The sequence below is a fragment of the Cucurbita maxima genome, unplaced genomic scaffold (genome assembly GCF_002738345.1).
Source record: "Cucurbita maxima cultivar Rimu unplaced genomic scaffold, Cmax_1.0 Cma_Scf00015, whole genome shotgun sequence".
Lineage (NCBI taxonomy): Eukaryota > Viridiplantae > Streptophyta > Magnoliopsida > Cucurbitales > Cucurbitaceae > Cucurbita > Cucurbita maxima.
Genome location: NW_019272031.1, coordinates 4,443,061 through 4,460,870, shown reverse-complemented (window position 1 = coordinate 4,460,870; position 17,810 = coordinate 4,443,061). Strand labels below are relative to the sequence as shown.

Sequence of the window (17,810 nt, the reverse complement as noted above, 5' to 3'; positions counted from 1 at the left end):
AGGTAAATAATTGACATATTGATTCTAATTAGTTTTTCACTCTAAAAATTAAATCATTACATATATTAAAGTTTAAGGATTAAAGTCTCGTTTTGTATTAGTTAATGTTCACTACTAGTTGATATTGTTTTTTCGGACTTTTTGTTACGAGTTTCTCCTCAAGATTTAAAACACCTCTACTAGAGAGAGGTTTTCACATTGTTATAAGAAATGCTCCGTGAGATCTCACAATCCACCAACTTCCTCGCTAGTACACCACTTGGTATCTAACTCTGATACTATTATTGTGAGATCTCACATTAGTTGGAGAAAGGAATGAAACATTCATGGTGTGGAAACTTCTCCCTAACAGGCACGTTTTAAAACCATGAGGCTGATGATGATACGTAACGGACCAAAATGAACATATGATATCTCACAATCCACCCCTTGGGGAGTCTAACATCTTCGCTGGCACACCGTCCAGTGTCTGCCTTTTATATCATTGTGAGATTCCACATTAGGAGGAGAGGGCAACAAAACATTCATGGTGTGGAACCTCTCCATAGTAGACACGTTTTAAAATTGTGAGGTTGACGACGATATGTAACGGACCAAAACAGACAATATATACTAGTGATGAGTTTGAGCTGTTACATATGCAGAAAATACAAAGAAATCTTAGATTATGTTGTGCAACAAGTAGGCGAAGTCTATAGCCAATAATAGTGAAGTACATACTGATTTACGGCAACAACAGCTATTAGGTGGCATACATAGTTGTGTAACTTCATCTTCAATCTACATATTTAGTGCTTAAACCTCTGTTACATTACAGGGTTGGGTTGAACTTTAGATATCAAAACTCTCCCAAAAAACTTGAGTTAACAGGGTTGGTTCCTTGTGCATTTTAGAGGCCCTGCGAACCGTGTAAGCCTTGTGACAAATGTTCCTGGTTTTGCATGGATCACATCTTTCTTTGAGTATTTTCTTATGGGGTTCCCAGATTCCACGAAGAAAGCTCCATTCATCAGCAGATCTCCTTCTGATCTCCAATTCCATGTTTTCCAATCGCTTTCTGGTGCATATACCCTTTTCGTCACCTGGTTCGTTCCAAACAAGCGGGTCAAGACTTTGTTGGTGTTCCAAAATTCGTTAAGTATGGGGAAGATCGTGGGTACGTAAGCCTGAGCCTACTGCTAGTAGATATTGTCCGCTTTGGCTCATTACGTATCGCCGTCAACCTCACGGTTATAAAATGCGTCTACTAAGGAGAGGTTTCCACACCCTTATAAGGAATGCTTCAATCCCCCCTTCAACCAATGCGGGATCTCCCAATCCACTCCTGTTGGGGTCCCAGCCTCCTCGCTAGCACATCGCCCAGTGTCTGGCTCTAATACCGTATGTAACAATCCAAACCCACTGGCCTGTTACGTATTGTTGTCAGGCTTACGGTTTTAAAACGCGTCTATAAGGCAGAGGTTTCCACATCTTTATAAGAAATGCTTCATTCCTCTATCCAACCAATGTGGGATCTCACAATCCACCCCCTTGTAGGCCTAGTGTCCTCACTAGCACACCGCTCAGTGTCTGACTTTGATATTATTTGTAATCATCCAAACCCACCGTTAACAGATATTGTCCGCTTTGGCATGTTATGTATCGTGTTTTAAAATCGTGAAGCTGATGGCGAGACATAACAAGCTAAAATGGACAATATATGCTAATGATGGACTTGAATTGTTACACGTGGCTCTGATACCATTTGTAACAGTCCAAACCTACCATTAACAGATATTGTCCACTTTAGCCCGTTACATATCACGATTTTTAAAACCATGAGGCTAACAATGATACATACCGAGCTAAACCAGACTATATCTACTAGCAGTGGACTTGAACGGTTACATGTGGCTCTAATACCATTTGTAACAGTCCAAACCTACTGCTAATAAATATTGTCCACTTTGGCCTATTATGTATCACGCATTAAAACCGTGAGGCTGACGACGATACACACTAAACTAAAGCGAACAATATATGCTAACAGTAGGCTTAAACTGTTACACGAAAACTCATATTCAAAGTGAATAATATCATACCATCGTAGAGGTCGCTCGTCATCAACCTATCAACCTACCTATCTACCTATGTGGATGATAATCAACTGAAACTTGTTACCTCTTTGCAATTTGGGTCTGGTGGGGCAATGAAACGGTTCCCCTGGCTGATAATGGTGGGGTTGCGGCTGCCACCGATGGCATACATAAGCCAATGAGTGTAGTCATTATTGACCACATGGACGAACCCCCATCGGCATCTAGGCATCCTCTGCACCAACCCTTTACCAAAGTGATTAAATGCAAGCGTTACCTGCATAATCTGGTCATCCGAGTGGCTATCACTTGCCCCTAATAATATCACCTTCATGAACAAGAACACCTCATATCAGTACAATCATCAGCAAATTTCATCGCGTTCGAGAAGGCGAGCTTAGAATTACATCGTTATGGTGAGCGAAATGGCAGTTGGAAATGGTAATGGCAGTCGACGCCATGACTGCATCGATCAGTCCGTCTTGACAATTAGACATCGAAACATGATCTATCCAAACATTCGAAGCTCCAAAAATGGAGATCCCGTCTCCATCGCTCCGCGTTCGAATCCCGTAATGGTTCACCGAGTCTCGAATAAGGCCTCCATTGCCAGCTTTGATGTCATGAATATGCAAATTATGGATGATTATGTTCTTCACAAATTGCAAAGTAATTTGACCACCATTAGCTATATGGACATTGGCACCACGTCCATCTAATGTCTTGTTATCAGTCATTATAAGCTCTTCAGCTAGCCTGATCACCATGTCATGTGCAAATGTAATCCAAAGTGGTCTGTCTTGGATCACGGCATAGCGGAGAGTTCCGGGTTTAGGATGAAGCATGTCGTTATCGCTCGAATCTTGAACGACGTAAAATCTTCCATTTTTGCCTCCTGTTGTTCCTCGGCCGAACCCGAGCGCACAATCAGCTAGCTTCTTACGGTTTTTAGCCCAGTTTTTGTCACATCTCCAGCATCTATCAATTGGATTTGTAGCTAAACATGGACCATTGTATTTCCTCAAATGTCTCCTTGTGTTATTTGCATCATCTAAGTCTCTGTCCACGATAAAGATACGGATTTCGTTAACATACAAGTTCAAGAACTAAATGGTTACTTTCACGAACACGAGAGCTGGAATTCTCGCACCTGCCAATCCTTAGATCCATCTGCAAGGAAGAAAATAGAGAGAGAACCCGAGACGTTTTCTGGTAGTGTTTTCAATGATGATGTTATGTTTATATTGAAATTATGATTTTAAAGATGATGTTCTAAGAGTTAAATTTCGCATAAGAGTTTAGGTTAAGATGATGGTAGCTGACTTTTGGTAACAGAAATCTAGGGTCGTTACAGTTGGTATCCGAGCTTGACACCAGGTTTTAAGATCAAACAATTCTATCAAATTGAGTATGATTGTATGTGTGATAGCATCTACTATACCAAGAATATCAATAAACCCAATTATTGAAATTGTTCACGATATGCCAGCGAGGAGGCTGAACCCCGAAGGGGGTGGACACGAGGTGATGTGCCAACAAGGACGCTGGGTCCCACATCGATCGGAGAAGGGAACGAGTGTCAGTGAGGACATTAGGTCTCGAAGGGGGGTGAATTGTGAGATCCCACATCGATTGGGGAGGAGAACGAAACACCTTTTATAAAGGTGAGGAAACCTCTCCCATTAGAGAAGGGAACGAGTGTTAATGAGAACGCTGAACCCAAAGGGGGTGGATTGTGAGATCCCACATCGGTTGGGGAGGAGAACGAAACACCCTTTATAAAGGTGTGGAAATCTCTCCCATTAGAGAAGGGCGAGAAGGGAACGAGTGCTAGCGAGAACGCTGGACCCAAAGGGGGTGGATTGTGAGATCCCACGTTAGTTGGGGAGGAGAATAACAAACACATTTTAAAATCCCCCAAGAGAAAGCCCAAATAAGACCATATCTAGCCGTAGTGGACTTTGACCATTATACGAAGAACACGAAGAACAGGAAATTACCCGTTAACATGCTCATTGAAATTCTCAGTGACCTCTTCAGGATGGGGTTGGTAGGCCTCCAAGGCAGCCTTCTTGGCTTCTTGAGCTCTTTGCTGCCATACTTCATCAAAATCTGCAATATCAGCCTCAAGGGTTGGAAAAATGATAGCAAAAGCAAATATCAGCAGCAGCAGCTTAGCCCCAACAATGTTGCTTTCTAGCTCTCTCATAACTCTTTACTTTGTTAAGCTTTTTGTTAATTCTCAATAACCCATTTGAATTTGGAGCTAAAATGTTGAGATTCATTAAATAAGACAATGAGAAATGGAGAGCAAAAAATGGGGAGCCATCCCCTTGAATGGTCAACTTTTCATTTGCTTTCTTTATCCATTTTCAAGGATTTGTGCAAATATGTGGATCATATGATCTTGGGGTTGTTTGAAATTACACTTAAATTAACATAGATTTACGACGTAGTCGAGTGGGACATGTCCGTTTGAGAAGGAGTGACGATCCAGGAGATGTAAACTTAGTGTCACGAACTGTATTTCGAGGCTTGAGTCTCGAACTGTGACTTAAAAGATGAAAGTGAAAAACTCAATATAATTTAATTTGGAACATTTTTCATAGGTGTGAGATCTCACATCGGTTGAAGAAGGAAACGAAACATTGCTTATAAGAGTGTGAAAACCTCTCCAGTGGACGCATTTTAGGGAAAGCCTGGAAGGGAAAGTTCAAAAAGGACAATATCTGCTAGCGGTAGGCTTGAACTGTTACAATAGGAGTACACGAGTGTTATCCGAATGTTTCGAGAAGTTTCTTTTTCATTTTAGTCTTTTACCATACTTAGTAGAGATTATACTAAGATTAAAGTGTGACCCAAAATGTGTATGTAGCCATGTGTATGGGACCTTATAACCTAAACTCGGTTGCAAAAACCCTATTCCGGACATATGCAAACCCTATTTGCGAAAACCTAAACTTGGCAAAACCTTACAACCCTGAAGGGAAAGTCTAAAGAGGACAGTATCTACTAGCAGTGGGCTTGAGCTGTTACAATAGAAGTACCATGACGGACTTTATTCGTTTCTCGAACAAGCGCCATTAGGATGTTCAGAAAAAAATTCTCTCGTTTTGGTCTTTTACCATACTCAATAGAGATTGTACTAAGATTAAAGTCGAGCCGAAAATATGTCTATAGCCATGTTTATGAGACCTTACCACCTAAACTCGGGCTAAAAAACCTAAGTTCGATGGACCTTACAACCTAAACTTATGAAACATTTGCATGCCATTCCTTTAAATTTTTATTTTATTTTTATCTTATTTTCTTCCTATTTTCTTTTTAGTTAATTCTTTAATTAAAATACATATTAACAATAATCCATTGATAATATAAAATATTAATAAAAAAATATTTAGGATGAAAATTAAAACTAAGCTCAAAAAATTAAATTAAAATTTTAAAATCACATAATTAAATACAAATTAACTTAATGAAAACATATTAAAATAGTAATTAAATATTTTTATATATTATTTCTTAAAAGATAAAACAAAAAGAATTTTGAAAAAGAAAATAAAGGAAAAAGCAATGGGCACTATTTATTTTTTCCGCTATCAGCGCCTTTTCTTTTCCCCTCTATTTCTGTTTCATACCAAAATGAAGCCATGACGACGCCGGATCGGCCTCCGCCGCCCAAGGCGGTCAGAAAGCTCATCGTCGAAATCGCCGACGCTCGAAACCTTCTTCCCAAAGATGGACAAGGAACCTCCAGTCCTTACGTCGTCGTCGCTTTTGGTGGCAAGAGGAAGCGGTCTGCAACTAAGATCCACGAGCTTAACCCTACCTGGAACGAGACGCTGGAATTCATCGTTTCCGATCCCGATGATATGAACTACGAGGAGCTCGAGATCGAGATTTTCAACGACAAGAGGTACGGCAATGGCTTTAGCCGGAAGGATAACTTCTTGGGGAGGGTGAAGCTGTACGGAAGCCAGTTTACGATGAGAGGAGAAGAGGGTTTGGTTTACTATCAATTGGAGAAGAAGAGTGTCTTCGGCTGGATTAGAGGCGAAATTGGCATTAGGATTTGTTACTTCGATGAGTTGGTCGAAGAAGATCCGTCGCCGCCTCTGCCGCAGGAAGAGCAACCGCCTCTTCAGGCTGTGACTGAGAAGCCGATAACTCCGGAACCTGTGATCGAGGAATCGAGGACGTTCGAGGTTCCGCCGCTGGGGGAGGTCGGTCGGGTCGATTCGAACTTACCGCCGGTGGTTGTTATCGAGGAGTTTCCGCGGCAGGAGATGCCGGTACATACTGAGCCTCCACCCGCGGAGGTACAAGCTCCACCACCGGCGGAGGTATTTGCTCCACCACCGGCGAGGGTACTTGCTCCACCACCGGCGAGGGTACTTGCTCCACCACCGGCGAGGGTACTTGCTCCACCACCGGCGAGGGTACTTGCTCCACCACAGGCAGAGTTACATGCTCCACCACCGGCAGAGTTACATGCTCCACCACCGGCGGAGTTACATGTTCCTCCACCCGCGGAGGGACAATTTGCTCCTGAAATGAGAAAGATGCAGAATAACAGAGCAGGATTTGGGGAAGGGGCTAGAGTTCTGAGAAGGCCAAATGGAGATTACGCTCCAAGAGTGATTAATAAGAAATTCATGGCCGAGACTGAGAGGATTCATCCATACGATCTTGTGGAGCCGATGCATTATCTCTTCATCCGCATTGAGAAAGCCAGAAATGTTGCCCCGAACGAGAGCCCCTACTTCAAGATTCGCACATCAGGCCATTTCAAGAAATCGAATCCAGCTAGTCATCGACCTGGTGAACCGACTGATTCACCAGAGTGGAACCAGGTATTTGCCCTCCGCCATAACAAATCTGATACGGCGAATAGGACATTGGAGATTTCAGTCTGGGATACGCCATCGGAGCATTTCCTCGGCGGCGTTTGCTTCGATCTATCCGATGTACCTGTGCGAGATCTGCCCGATAGTCCTTTGGCCCCTCAATGGTACCGCCTCGAAGGCGGAGCCGGAGATCAACAACCCTCTAAAATTTCCGGCGACATTCAGCTTTCTGTTTGGATCGGAACTCAAGCCGACAGCGCATTTCCAGAGGCTTGGTGCTCCGATGCTCCACACGTGGCTCATACGCGCTCGAAGGTTTATCAATCTCCTAAGCTATGGTACTTGAGAGTTACAGTGATAGAAGCGCAGGACCTTCACATCGCTCCAAATCTGCCTCCATTAACGGCACCAGAGATACGAGTCAAAGCACAGTTAAGTTTTCAGTCGGCTCGGACCAAGCGAGGGTCCATGAACAGCCACGGCGCTTCATTTCACTGGAACGAGGACCTCGTATTCGTCGCCGGCGAGCCTTTCGAAGATTCCCTGATCTTACTTGTTGAAGACCGGACAAGCAAGGAGGTCGTACTCCACGGCCACGTCATGATTCCGGTGGATAAAATTGAACAACGGTTTGACGAGCGATACGTGGCAGCAAAGTGGTTCTCATTAGGAGGCGGCAACGGCGGCAGAATCTATCTCCGACTCTGCTTAGAAGGCGGATATCACGTGCTGGACGAGGCTGCGCACGTATGTAGTGACTTCCGGCCGTCGGCAAAGCAGTTGTGGAAGCCAGCTGTTGGAGTTTTGGAGCTCGGGATTCTCGGAGCTCGGGGGTTGCTTCCGATGAAGACTAAAGATCCGGGAAAGGGGTCCACCAACGCTTACTGCGTCGCGAAGTACGGGAAAAAATGGGTCCGAACCAGAACGATGACTGACAGCTCTGATCCATGTTGGAACGAACAGTACACGTGGCAAGTCTACGACCCCTGCACCGTCCTCACAATCGGCGTCTTCGAAAATTGGCGAATGTACTCCAACGCGGCGGAGGACAAGCCCGATAACTATATCGGAAAAGTACGAATTCGGGTATCAACACTCGAGAGCAACAAAGTCTATACAAACACGTACCCCTTGATGGTGTTACAGAGAGCAGGGTTGAAGAAAATGGGAGAGATCGAGCTAGCCGTCCGGTTCGCTTGTCCAGCATTGTTGCCAGAGACGTGTGCGGTTTACGGCCAGCCATTACTTCCAAGAATGCACTATCTCCGCCCAATTGGGGTGGCTCAACAAGAGGCGTTAAGCATAGCTGCCACGAAGATGGTGGCGACTTGGTTAGGCAGGTCGGAGCCACCATTGGGCTCGGAGGTGGTTAGGTACATGTTGGATGCGGATTCACACGCGTGGAGTATGAGAAAAAGTAAGGCAAATTGGTTTAGAATTGTAGATGTTTTGGCATGGGCGATTGGATTGGTCAAGTGGTTGGATGATATCCGGAGATGGAGGAACCCCATCACCACAATTCTTGTTCATACACTATATTTAGTTCTTGTTTGGTACCCAGATTTGGTTGCCCCAACTGGGTTTCTGTATGTGTTCTTAATAGGAGTTTGGTACTATCGCTTCAGACCAAAGATACCTGCTGGAATGGACACACGACTGTCGCAAGCAGATGCGGTCGATCCAGATGAACTAGATGAGGAATTTGACACAATTCCGAGCTCAAAACCACCAGATGTTATCCGAGTTAGGTATGACCGACTAAGGATACTAGCTGCTAGAGTCCAAACAGTATTGGGAAATCTTGCAACTCAAGGGGAAAGGGTGCAAGCATTGGTCAGCTGGAGGGACCCTCGAGCTACAAAGTTGTTCATTGGGGTATGTTTCACTATCACATTGATCCTCTACGTTGTGCCACCGAAAATGGTGGCGGTGGCGCTTGGATTCTACCACTTGCGCCACCCCATGTTCCGGGACCCTACGCCGTCGGCTAGTTTGAATTTTTTCCGGCGACTACCGAGCCTATCAGATAGGTTAATGTAGAGTAGAGTAGTGGTTTAATTGTATTGAAAGTGCATTTTTTTCAACCTTTTTGTGGGGCTTTCCATAATTACACCCCAAATTGATGATGGGGGTTGAGCTGGCTACTTCGGTGGCGGGTGGGGAAGGGAGTTGGCGATTGAAAAGGCGAAAAACAAAGAAGAAAAAAAGTTAAACTGGTTTAGTTGAAAAAGATATCCTGAAAATATCATGGTAAAGTGTGAAAGGGAGCAGAGAAAAAGTAGCGAGCTGTAATCATATTGTTTTGTTCTTGGAGTTGGATTTCGATTGACTAACTATTTCAGATTTTTGAGAGAGAAAGATGGAGGGAAAATAGAGTATCTCATGGTGAACAGGGTCGATAGCTTTGGTCTTGAAAAGTTGGAACATCACAAGTCATTGGTAGCCATACATTTTTCATTGTTGAACTTGTAATTCTTTTGAGTATTGATTGTTTTTGTTACACTTGACATTGGAAAATGTCTTCAAGAAATCAGGACCATCAGAAATAAATTGAGACAAAGAAATTACCAAGTCGTGTGGCGGAATTCTCGGCAACCCACATCAATTTCTGGCCATTGGGTTGCCATATTTATGGAGATGAGTTGCAGAGCCAATAACTGCAGAACAAATCATCCAGTTTGCTTTCAATTTTGTCATAAAAGAGTAACTGCTGATACTACCTCTCAGCAATTTCAGGTTTTCTCTCTCCACCATTATTTTAATACTGGATATGAATTGGCCAATTTTCACTTATTATCACTGTTATGTTAGGAATCATAAATCTCTGCCATGGTATGTTATTATGATATTGTCTACTTTTTCATAGCTTTGCTTTGGACTTTCCTATACTACCTCGTACCAATGGAGATCTATTTTACTTATAAAGTCATGATCATTCCCTAAGCTATCCAATGTGGGACTCCCTCCCAACAATCCTCCTCTCGGACAAAGTACACTATAGAGCCTTCCCCGAAGCTTTTGGAACCCTCGAACAGCCTCCCCTTAATCGAGGCTCAATTCTTCATTGGAGTCCTCGAACAAAGTACATCCTTTGGAAGGCCTATGGTACCCTCAAACAACCTCCCCTTAATCGAGACTCGACTCATTCTCTAGAGTCTTCGAACAAAGTACACCGCTTGGAAGGCCTACGGAGCCCTCGAACAGCCTCCCTTATTTGAAACTCGACTCGACTCGACTTCTCTCTGGAGTCCTCGAACAATATACACCCTTTGTTCGACACTTGAGTCACTTTTGACTACATTCTTTCTTCCAGGCTCACAACTTTTTCTGTTCGATATTTGAGGAGGATTGTTGGAAGGGAGTCCCACGTTGGCTAATCTAGAGAATGATCATGTTGAACAAAATAGTCTATCGGTTTGGCATGGCATGAAAACTCATCTTTTCTTGATATATCCAATAAGAGAGAGATCTTGAATAACACATTATAATTGTTGGAGTGTTCAGATTAAATATAATGGGAGGAAACTCAGAAGAGAAGCACGAGGATAAGGTTGAGAAGAAGGAGAAGAAACACGAGGAAGAAGGAGATGAGAAAAGGAAGGAAAAGAAGGGAAAAGATAAGGATAAGGAAGGAAAAGAAGGTGAAAAGAAAGAGAAGAAGCCAAAGGATCCTGCGGATAAGAAAGACCCAACAAAACTCAGACAGAAACTGGAGAAGCTTGAAGTTAAGATGCAGGCTTTGGCGGTTAAGAAAGAAGAGGTCTTGAAATTGCTCCATGAAGCTGAACAGAATGCTGCTGCTGCCCCTCCGCCTTCCTCTTGAATCCTTCTACGAGTACCTCTCTTTCACCTTCTCTTTTATTGAAGCATATATGAATAAAAAGCTTTGAACTAGATCCTCCCATTTGAAGTGATCTGTTTAGCACAACTGTTAGTCTATAACTATGAGTGCTTTTGGGGAGAGATTTTCACTTTTATTATAAGGAATGTTTCGTTCTTAGTCTCCAATCGATGTTGATTTTACAATCCATTTCTTTTGGGTGGAGGCCCAATGTCTTAGCTGACACACAACTAGTTATTTGACTCTAATACCATTTGTAATAGCTCAAGCCCCCGCTCCCTTCCATCTTCCAAATCTCCTCCAATCCAACCACGTGCCCAATTATAGATTTTGTCAATTCTCTAACCATGGCTGTCCAATTCCATCCTCCAGTTTCAATCCCCCCACCATCATTGCCAGACGGTGTGTATGATCGATATTCGATTGACGAAGACAAATAAGCTTGGATTTGCCATGACAATGATGGTGTATATTGAATCATCTGTGACACAACCGACTAACTGAAGTCATTTATTCGACCTTGCCTTTACTTAGGGTCCAAGTCTCTCAATACAACATCACTTCCAACAGTATCTTAGTATTCAATTAACATGACCCATATATCTTGACGTCATCCCATATCATGGGGTGTTCACTCATTCATGCGATCGACAATAGACCCACTTATAGTTTATAATCTTGAAACTTCTCAAATATATACAAAGGGATGCAATGAACCTTACCTCGTTGTCAATATATACAACATTTTACTTCACTTATTTTATATTTATATTTATTTCATAAAAATTTCCATAATTTCACCCTACCAATATAATGTAGTAATTTAAAATAATTCATATTAATTGAACCAACACCAAAAATATAACCATCACAAGATTTTAAATTTGTTATTTTGTAATTTAGCATTTTGTTGATTATGATTGATGAAGATTACACTTGGAAAATGATCAAAGAAAATTGAGGTTGTGGGGTGTTAGGGTAAATTCAATAAAAACACTCGAACAAATTAAAAGACTAATTTGCCCTTCAACAAAATTATATCGATAAGCAAACCAATAGAAAAATTAATGACCAAATGAGGCAATAAAGCCCAAATTTCCTCGCCAATATCGTACGAGGCCCAACAATATCCTCAAGTTTGTGTGATCTCGATTCTAACTCTAAAAGGAATCAACAAAACGCTAATTGAAAGATATAACATGAGAAAGAAACTTCAACTAATTTCAGAGTTCTGCATAATTCTTAAAATTCTTGCTACACTAAATTTTTCTTAACTAAAGCACTAAAGCTTACGTAAAGGGCAAACATGTAATTTTACGTGGAACATGCTCCATGTGTTGATACTAGAAGGCCCCATCAAGCCAATATGGAGAGATAGAAGGGATTGGTGGACCCATAAGCACATGATGGAAGCTACTTATTGGATAGGGTTCCTTGGTTTTCTACCTCACATTTCCCTCGTTTGCCTTCTTGTCATCTCCATCTTCTCTCTCTCTCACCTTATTACCCCCCTTCCCATTTTACCCTTATCCCGATCATTTACTCGAAAACAAAGGGGTTATAAATGTGTGAGTAGAGATAAATCATGTTAAATAAACTCGCGTTGATTTGTGAAAATAACTTTCACTTTTATAAGTAGATAACATGGTCATGTCGTAGGAGATACGGGAGAATGTCAGAGCTATCGTACATCAAATTTGAACTTTGAATCTTGGGCATGAAGCGTTATAGATAGTAGAACCTCCCTAATGAGATGTAGATTGAGAACAAACCAAGGCAAAAGTTGGTGAATATTAAATAAGATAACCCAACAAGGGTATTGTGGTAATTAGACTTTTAATGAGAAGGTTTTTGCTGCTATCGTTATAAGCCCACCAAGTTCTTCCTCCGACGGGAGGGAAGAGAAAAGCCATCTCTTGATCCTTCTTCTTCTGAGTGATGGGTGTGAACTGCCGTTGTTCTGAAATCATAATCACCAGCTTCTTTCGCCACAGACCCACCGGATAATCTTATCCGTTCTGTCGATGGCGGTTCGGAGGGTCTATGGCGGCGGCGACGACGGTGGTAGTATAAGTGGTGTTTCTTCCAACCATACTGTTTTTCCTCAGAATCGTAAAGGGTCCTCTGTTTCTGAGCCTCTTAATGCTCTGTTCGTTTCTGGGTCGTCTTCTTCGACTTCCCCCTCTATGCTTGGTACTTCATTCTTCTTGATTTCTTCAGTTCTTTCTGTTCTTGGATGATTCTTTGTAGAAATTATGGTTTTGGTTACCCTTTGGTTTTATGTGTTGATTGTGAGTGAATTTTCAATGCTTGTGGCTTTTGAATTGGATCATTGATCTCGGATTTTGAAGTTGAATTTGGTTGCCTTTTGATGAGTTTGCTATCTGACTTTGTTTGTTTTCTGCTTGTTGGATGAATCTGATGTTCTAGCAGTTCAATTTTGAAAATGAATGTATGAGATTGATTGATTTCATTTGACATATATCATTTATCATTTGGGGAGTAAAACTTTCCTAATGGTTTCGAGAAAATATATGCTAGGGTTGAGTTTGAGCTGTTACAAATTATATTGAGCTAAATGTCGAGCAATGTGCCAATGAGGAGGTTGAGCCTCGAAGGGGTAGACATGAGGCGGTGTGTCAACAAGGACGTTGGGTCTCGAAAGGGGGTGGATTGAGGGATCCCATATGGATTGGAGAAGAAACGAGTGTCAGCGAAGACGCTGGACCTTGAAAGGGTTGGATTGTGAGATTCCACGTCGTTGGAGAGGGGAATGAAGCATTTTTTATAAGGGTGTGGAAACCTCTCCCAAATAGATTAACAACCTTGAAGGGAATCCCAAAGAGGACAATGTTTGCTTGCTAGTGGTCGGCTTGGGCCGTTACAAATGATATTAGAGCCAGACACCGAGCGATGTATCAGTGAAGACGTTGGGCCCGAAGGGGGGTGGATTGTGAGATCCCATATCGGTTGGAGAGGAGAACAAAACATTCTTTATAATGGTGTGGAAACCTCTCTTTAACCGACCATTTTAAAAACCGTGTAGAGAAGCCCAAATAGCTGTTATAAATAGTCCATTGCGATTATATTCATGCCCAACTTGATCTTTTCATGAAAGATTTTTCTAGTTATAGGTTCAAAATCTACGGTAAGTTTCAAAGATATCCATGGACGAAACGGATCAACTAGACCGTTCTTTTACTCGTTCGATACCGAAGATAAAGGAAACGAAGACTTGGATGATTATTTCCATCACCCTGAAAAGAAGAGGCGTTTAACTTCCGATCAAGTCCGATTCCTAGAGAAAAGTTTCGAGATCGATAACAAGCTCGAACCAGAAAGGAAAGTTCAATTAGCAAAGGACCTTGAGCTGCAGCCTCGTCAAGTTGCTATATGGTTTCAGAATCGTCGAGCTCGGTGGAAAACGAAGCAGCTCGAGAAGGATTACGAGGCTCTTCAATCCAGCTATGGAAGCCTCAAGGTTGAGTATGAAAAGCTACTCAAGGAGAAGGATTCACTAAAAGCTAAGGTAATATGTTCTTAAAATTCAGTTCCATTGCTGGGTAAACTCTAAGAAACAATACATTGTATGTTACAGATTCTTGTCCTAACAGACAAGCTGCTACTCAAAGCAAAAGAAAAGGGTAGCTCTGTGGTGTCTGAAGTAGACAAATCTAGTGACATATTTGATTCAGATAGCCCACTCGTAGAGCCTCGAGATTCTTCGTATATTTTCGATCCCGATCAGTCCGACTTATCACAAGACGAAGACGATAACACGGGAAAGAATCTATTGCCTACTTACGTCTTCCCAAAGCTCGAAGATGTCAATTACTCGGACCCGCCTGCAAGTGCTTGTAGTTTTGTATTCCCCATTGATGAAGACGGTGCTCTTTGGTCCTGGTCTTAGTGAGCCTTTTTCTGTGTTGTGCCTTTCCTGTACAGCCTTAAAGCCTGTTTTTCTGGTGTTTCCAAGCAATGGTAGCCCACGCCTGCACCCACCTCGACATGTCGACCCGAACCGGGTTTAGTTTCTGTCGATTTGAAACCGTTCTGTTTATGTTCTTGGGTTTTGGTTGAGGGAGGTTCCTTTGAATGTGATTAAATAATTTCTTCTCAAGTAGGGTAATGGATGCTTTTCATTCATTCTATGATACTTTTGAAGAGATAAAGGTTGTCTCCAACCTCGGTTGGAGGTATATTACAATCCACCTCTTTAAAGGCCCAACGTCTACGTTCGCTCACTGCCAAGTGTCTAGCTTTAATATTATTTATGTGTTCGTTGGCACAACTTCAGTATCTAGCTCTAATACCATTTGTGTCCTTATTAGCACACCGCTCGGTGTCTAGCTCTAATATTATTTGTAACAGTTCAAGCGCATATATTGTTCATTTGGCCTGTTATTGATCTTACCCTTTTAGAAAATAGTTAATAAAAATAATAAAGAAGGGGATACGTGGTGGGGATTTATTGGGTGTAGGAAAGGTTAGGGAAAGGCTTGAGTTACCTTATCCGTCGACTGTAGAAAGGGTAAAATGCGAACGAATGAGAGAGCGACGCGTGTAAGATAATACCGGAGATAGCCGGTTTAGATCGACGGACCACAAAAGCCCGGAACTGAGGGGCTTCCATAGAATAGGGACACGTGTGCACAATCTTGTCAGATTAAGGGTTGCAAAAATGAGGTTTTATAAAACGACAGGACCGTCACCATCAATGTGGGGACAGTCACTGCACAATGGTAAAAATAAAAAAATAAAAAAATAAAAAGAAAACCCCAAAACCTCGTCTTGGAATCTCCATTGTGATCGGGCCCACTGACGTGGACATGCTTGACCACCTGGCAACTGAACCGTGACTAGATCAGTCAAAAACACGGCTCGGGTCCCGCCACTTAATAAACCAAGGCGGGAAGAAAATATAATCTCCATCGCTAGCTTCGTTTTCTATCTTCTCTTTCAATTTTTATACCCGCGTTATCCTACTAGAGATTGTATTTGAATTGGAGGCTGTGCTTATCTTCGAACATATATGAAATGGTATAAAGATGGACTAAGCAACTTGTGGATGTACCCATAATTAACGACGTTACGGTCGGACTATCGAACACAAAACCAAAAGTGAATTACGAGTCATACCCTTTTGTGAATCGAGCAAGCTCCCTAATATGGTCAATAAACCTCTCATTTGATTCAATGTTATCTAAACCGAGCAGGAAGGTTTTCGAGAGCATTATCAAGAGCCGAACACAAATTTTAAAATTCAAGCAATATCATATCCACTTAGCTAAACTCGATCATCCTTCGTGATTCTAAATTTGGATATTTATTTTTAAAGATTAAATGAGATAATCTTCAACTTGACAATTACAAAGAATTGTTTCCATCAGATCATAAGAGACTGTTCATGGAATCAAAGCCACAAAAAAATGAGCTTTAATTTGGGAGACTTTCAGTAATGGCTGCTCAATCCTTTACTGATTCTTTCAGAGCTTAAAATTTGATCTTCTCCTTCAACAACACCACTAACTCTTGCTGCAACCAACAAAAAAAACATACCCACTAAACAAAAGTACAGGGACAGGGACATCACTTGTACTAAGTTCAATACAACATTAATTTAATCAAACAAACTTTTTATCAACAAAATTTGATAAGTTTTGAGAAAGTGTGAGATCCTACGTTGGATGGAGAGATAATGAAATGTTCCTTATATAAAGATGTGGTTCTCCCTAGTAGACGTTTTTTAAAACCGTAAGACTGACGACGATACGTAATGGGTCAAACCAGCCAATATCTACTAGAGGTGTGTTTGTGATGTTACAAATGGTATCAAAACCAGACACCGGACAGTGTGCTAGCAAAGATGTTGGCCCCCAAGGGAGTGGATTGTGAAGTCCCACATTTGTTGGAGAGGGTGATGAAGTATTCCTTGTAAAGGTATGGTTCTCTTTAGTAGACATGTTTTAAAATTGTGAAGTTGACGACAATATGTAACGGACCAAAACATATAATATATGCTAGTAGTGAGCTTAAGATGTTACAAATGGTATCAAAGCCAAGTGAGCTTTGACTGTTACAAATGGTATCAAAACCAAACATTGGGCACTGTGCTAACGAGGACCCTGACCCCAAGGGAGGTGGATTATAAGATCCCACATTTGTTGGAGAGGGGAATGAAGTATTCCTTATAAGGATGTGGTTCTCTCTAGTAGATGTATTTTAAAACCATGAAACTGACAACGATATATATCAGGCCAATGTAGACAATATCTGCTTTCCATTTACTAATCTCATCTTTTACGGAATCGATCCTCTTTTGATGGTGAGTTTGGGCTATTATAAATGGTATTAGAGCTAGACACGGGGTGGTGTGCTAGCGAGGATGTTGGCCCCCAAGAGGGTGAATTACGAGATCTCAAGAGGAGAACGAAGTATTCTTTATAAGGGTGTAGTTCTCTCTAGTATACGCGTTTTAAAACATGAATCTGACAAAAATACATAACGGGCCAAAGTGGACAATATTACTAGCGGTAAGCTTAGGCTGTTACAAATAGTATCAGAGTCAAACACCGAGTGATATGCTAGCGAGAATGTTGGCCCGTAATGGAGGTGGATTGTGAGATCTCACATTGGTTAGCTAGTGGAATGGAGTATTCCTTATAAGAATGTGATTTTGTCTAGTAAACGCATTTTAAAACGGTGAGGCGAACGGTGATACGTAACTGGTTAAAATAGACAATATCTACTAGCTTGGGCTGTTACAAATAGGATCAAAGTCAGACCCGAACAGTTTGTTAGCGAGGGCGTTGGACCCCAAGAAGGTGGATTGTAAGATCCCACATTTGTTGGAAAGGGGAATGAAGTATTCCTTACCAGGAGTGTAGTTCTCTCTAGTAGACGCGTTTTAAAACAGTGAAGTTGACAGTGATACATAACAGGCCAAAACGGACAATATATGCTAGCGGTGGACTTACTCTATTACAAAAAAAAAAAAAAAAAAAAAAAAAAAAAAAAAAAAAAAAAAAAAAAAAAAAAAAAAAAAAA

At 41.7% G+C, this 17,810-nt stretch overlaps 5 protein-coding genes and 1 long non-coding RNA gene across 9 annotated transcripts in view; 4 read left to right on the top strand and 2 right to left on the bottom strand.

The window, feature by feature from the left end:
• Nucleotides 1-780: 780 nt before the first annotated feature.
• Nucleotides 781-4,284, bottom strand: LOC111489953 (pectate lyase-like). The gene is made up of 4 exons (XM_023138356.1): nt 4,076-4,284; nt 2,483-3,134; nt 2,161-2,403; nt 781-1,082 (listed from the first exon to the last, which is right to left on the bottom strand). Exons 1-4 carry the CDS (start codon nt 4,282-4,284, stop codon nt 864-866), a joined length of 1,323 nt encoding a protein of 440 aa, XP_022994124.1. The 3' UTR covers nt 781-863.
• A 1,363-nt stretch (nt 4,285-5,647) lies between these two features.
• LOC111490246 (protein QUIRKY-like) lies at nt 5,648-10,930 on the top strand. 3 transcript variants are annotated; one of them, XM_023138795.1, is made up of 3 exons: nt 5,648-9,361; nt 9,457-9,658; nt 10,427-10,930. In XM_023138795.1, exon 1 carries the CDS (start codon nt 5,726-5,728, stop codon nt 8,960-8,962), a length of 3,237 nt encoding a protein of 1,078 aa, XP_022994563.1. In that variant the 5' UTR covers nt 5,648-5,725; the 3' UTR covers nt 8,963-9,361; nt 9,457-9,658; nt 10,427-10,930. The 3 variants fall into 3 exon arrangements, with proteins under 3 accessions (XP_022994563.1, XP_022994562.1, XP_022994561.1); XM_023138794.1 differs by having other exon boundaries at nt 9,450-9,658; XM_023138793.1 differs by having other exon boundaries at nt 5,648-9,658.
• Nucleotides 10,437-10,745, top strand: LOC111489952 (protein PXR1). Its single transcript, XM_023138355.1, has one exon. The coding sequence runs from the start codon at nt 10,437-10,439 to the stop codon at nt 10,743-10,745; it is 309 nt and encodes a 102-aa protein (XP_022994123.1).
• Nucleotides 10,931-12,624: 1,694 nt separating the features above from the next.
• Nucleotides 12,625-15,033, top strand: LOC111490298 (homeobox-leucine zipper protein HAT5-like). Of its 2 annotated transcripts, none has more exons than XM_023138882.1 (3): nt 12,625-12,956; nt 13,898-14,292; nt 14,362-15,033. In XM_023138882.1, exons 1-3 carry the CDS (start codon nt 12,788-12,790, stop codon nt 14,671-14,673), a joined length of 876 nt encoding a protein of 291 aa, XP_022994650.1. In that variant the 5' UTR covers nt 12,625-12,787; the 3' UTR covers nt 14,674-15,033. The 2 variants fall into 2 exon arrangements, with proteins under 2 accessions (XP_022994650.1, XP_022994649.1); XM_023138881.1 differs by having other exon boundaries at nt 12,638-12,956; nt 13,892-14,292.
• A 1,040-nt stretch (nt 15,034-16,073) lies between these two features.
• The window catches only part of LOC111490307, a 3,347-nt gene continuing 1,610 nt past the window's right edge, over nt 16,074-17,810 (bottom strand). The window contains exon 5 of the mRNA XM_023138895.1: nt 16,074-16,298. Coding sequence (XP_022994663.1) covers nt 16,257-16,298 — 42 coding nt within the window. The 3' untranslated portion in view covers nt 16,074-16,256. The remainder of the gene's footprint in view (nt 16,299-17,810) is intronic.
• Nucleotides 16,440-16,963, top strand: LOC111490334. The gene is made up of 2 exons (XR_002719546.1): nt 16,440-16,659; nt 16,916-16,963. It is a non-coding gene; the product is annotated as an uncharacterized LOC111490334 (long non-coding RNA).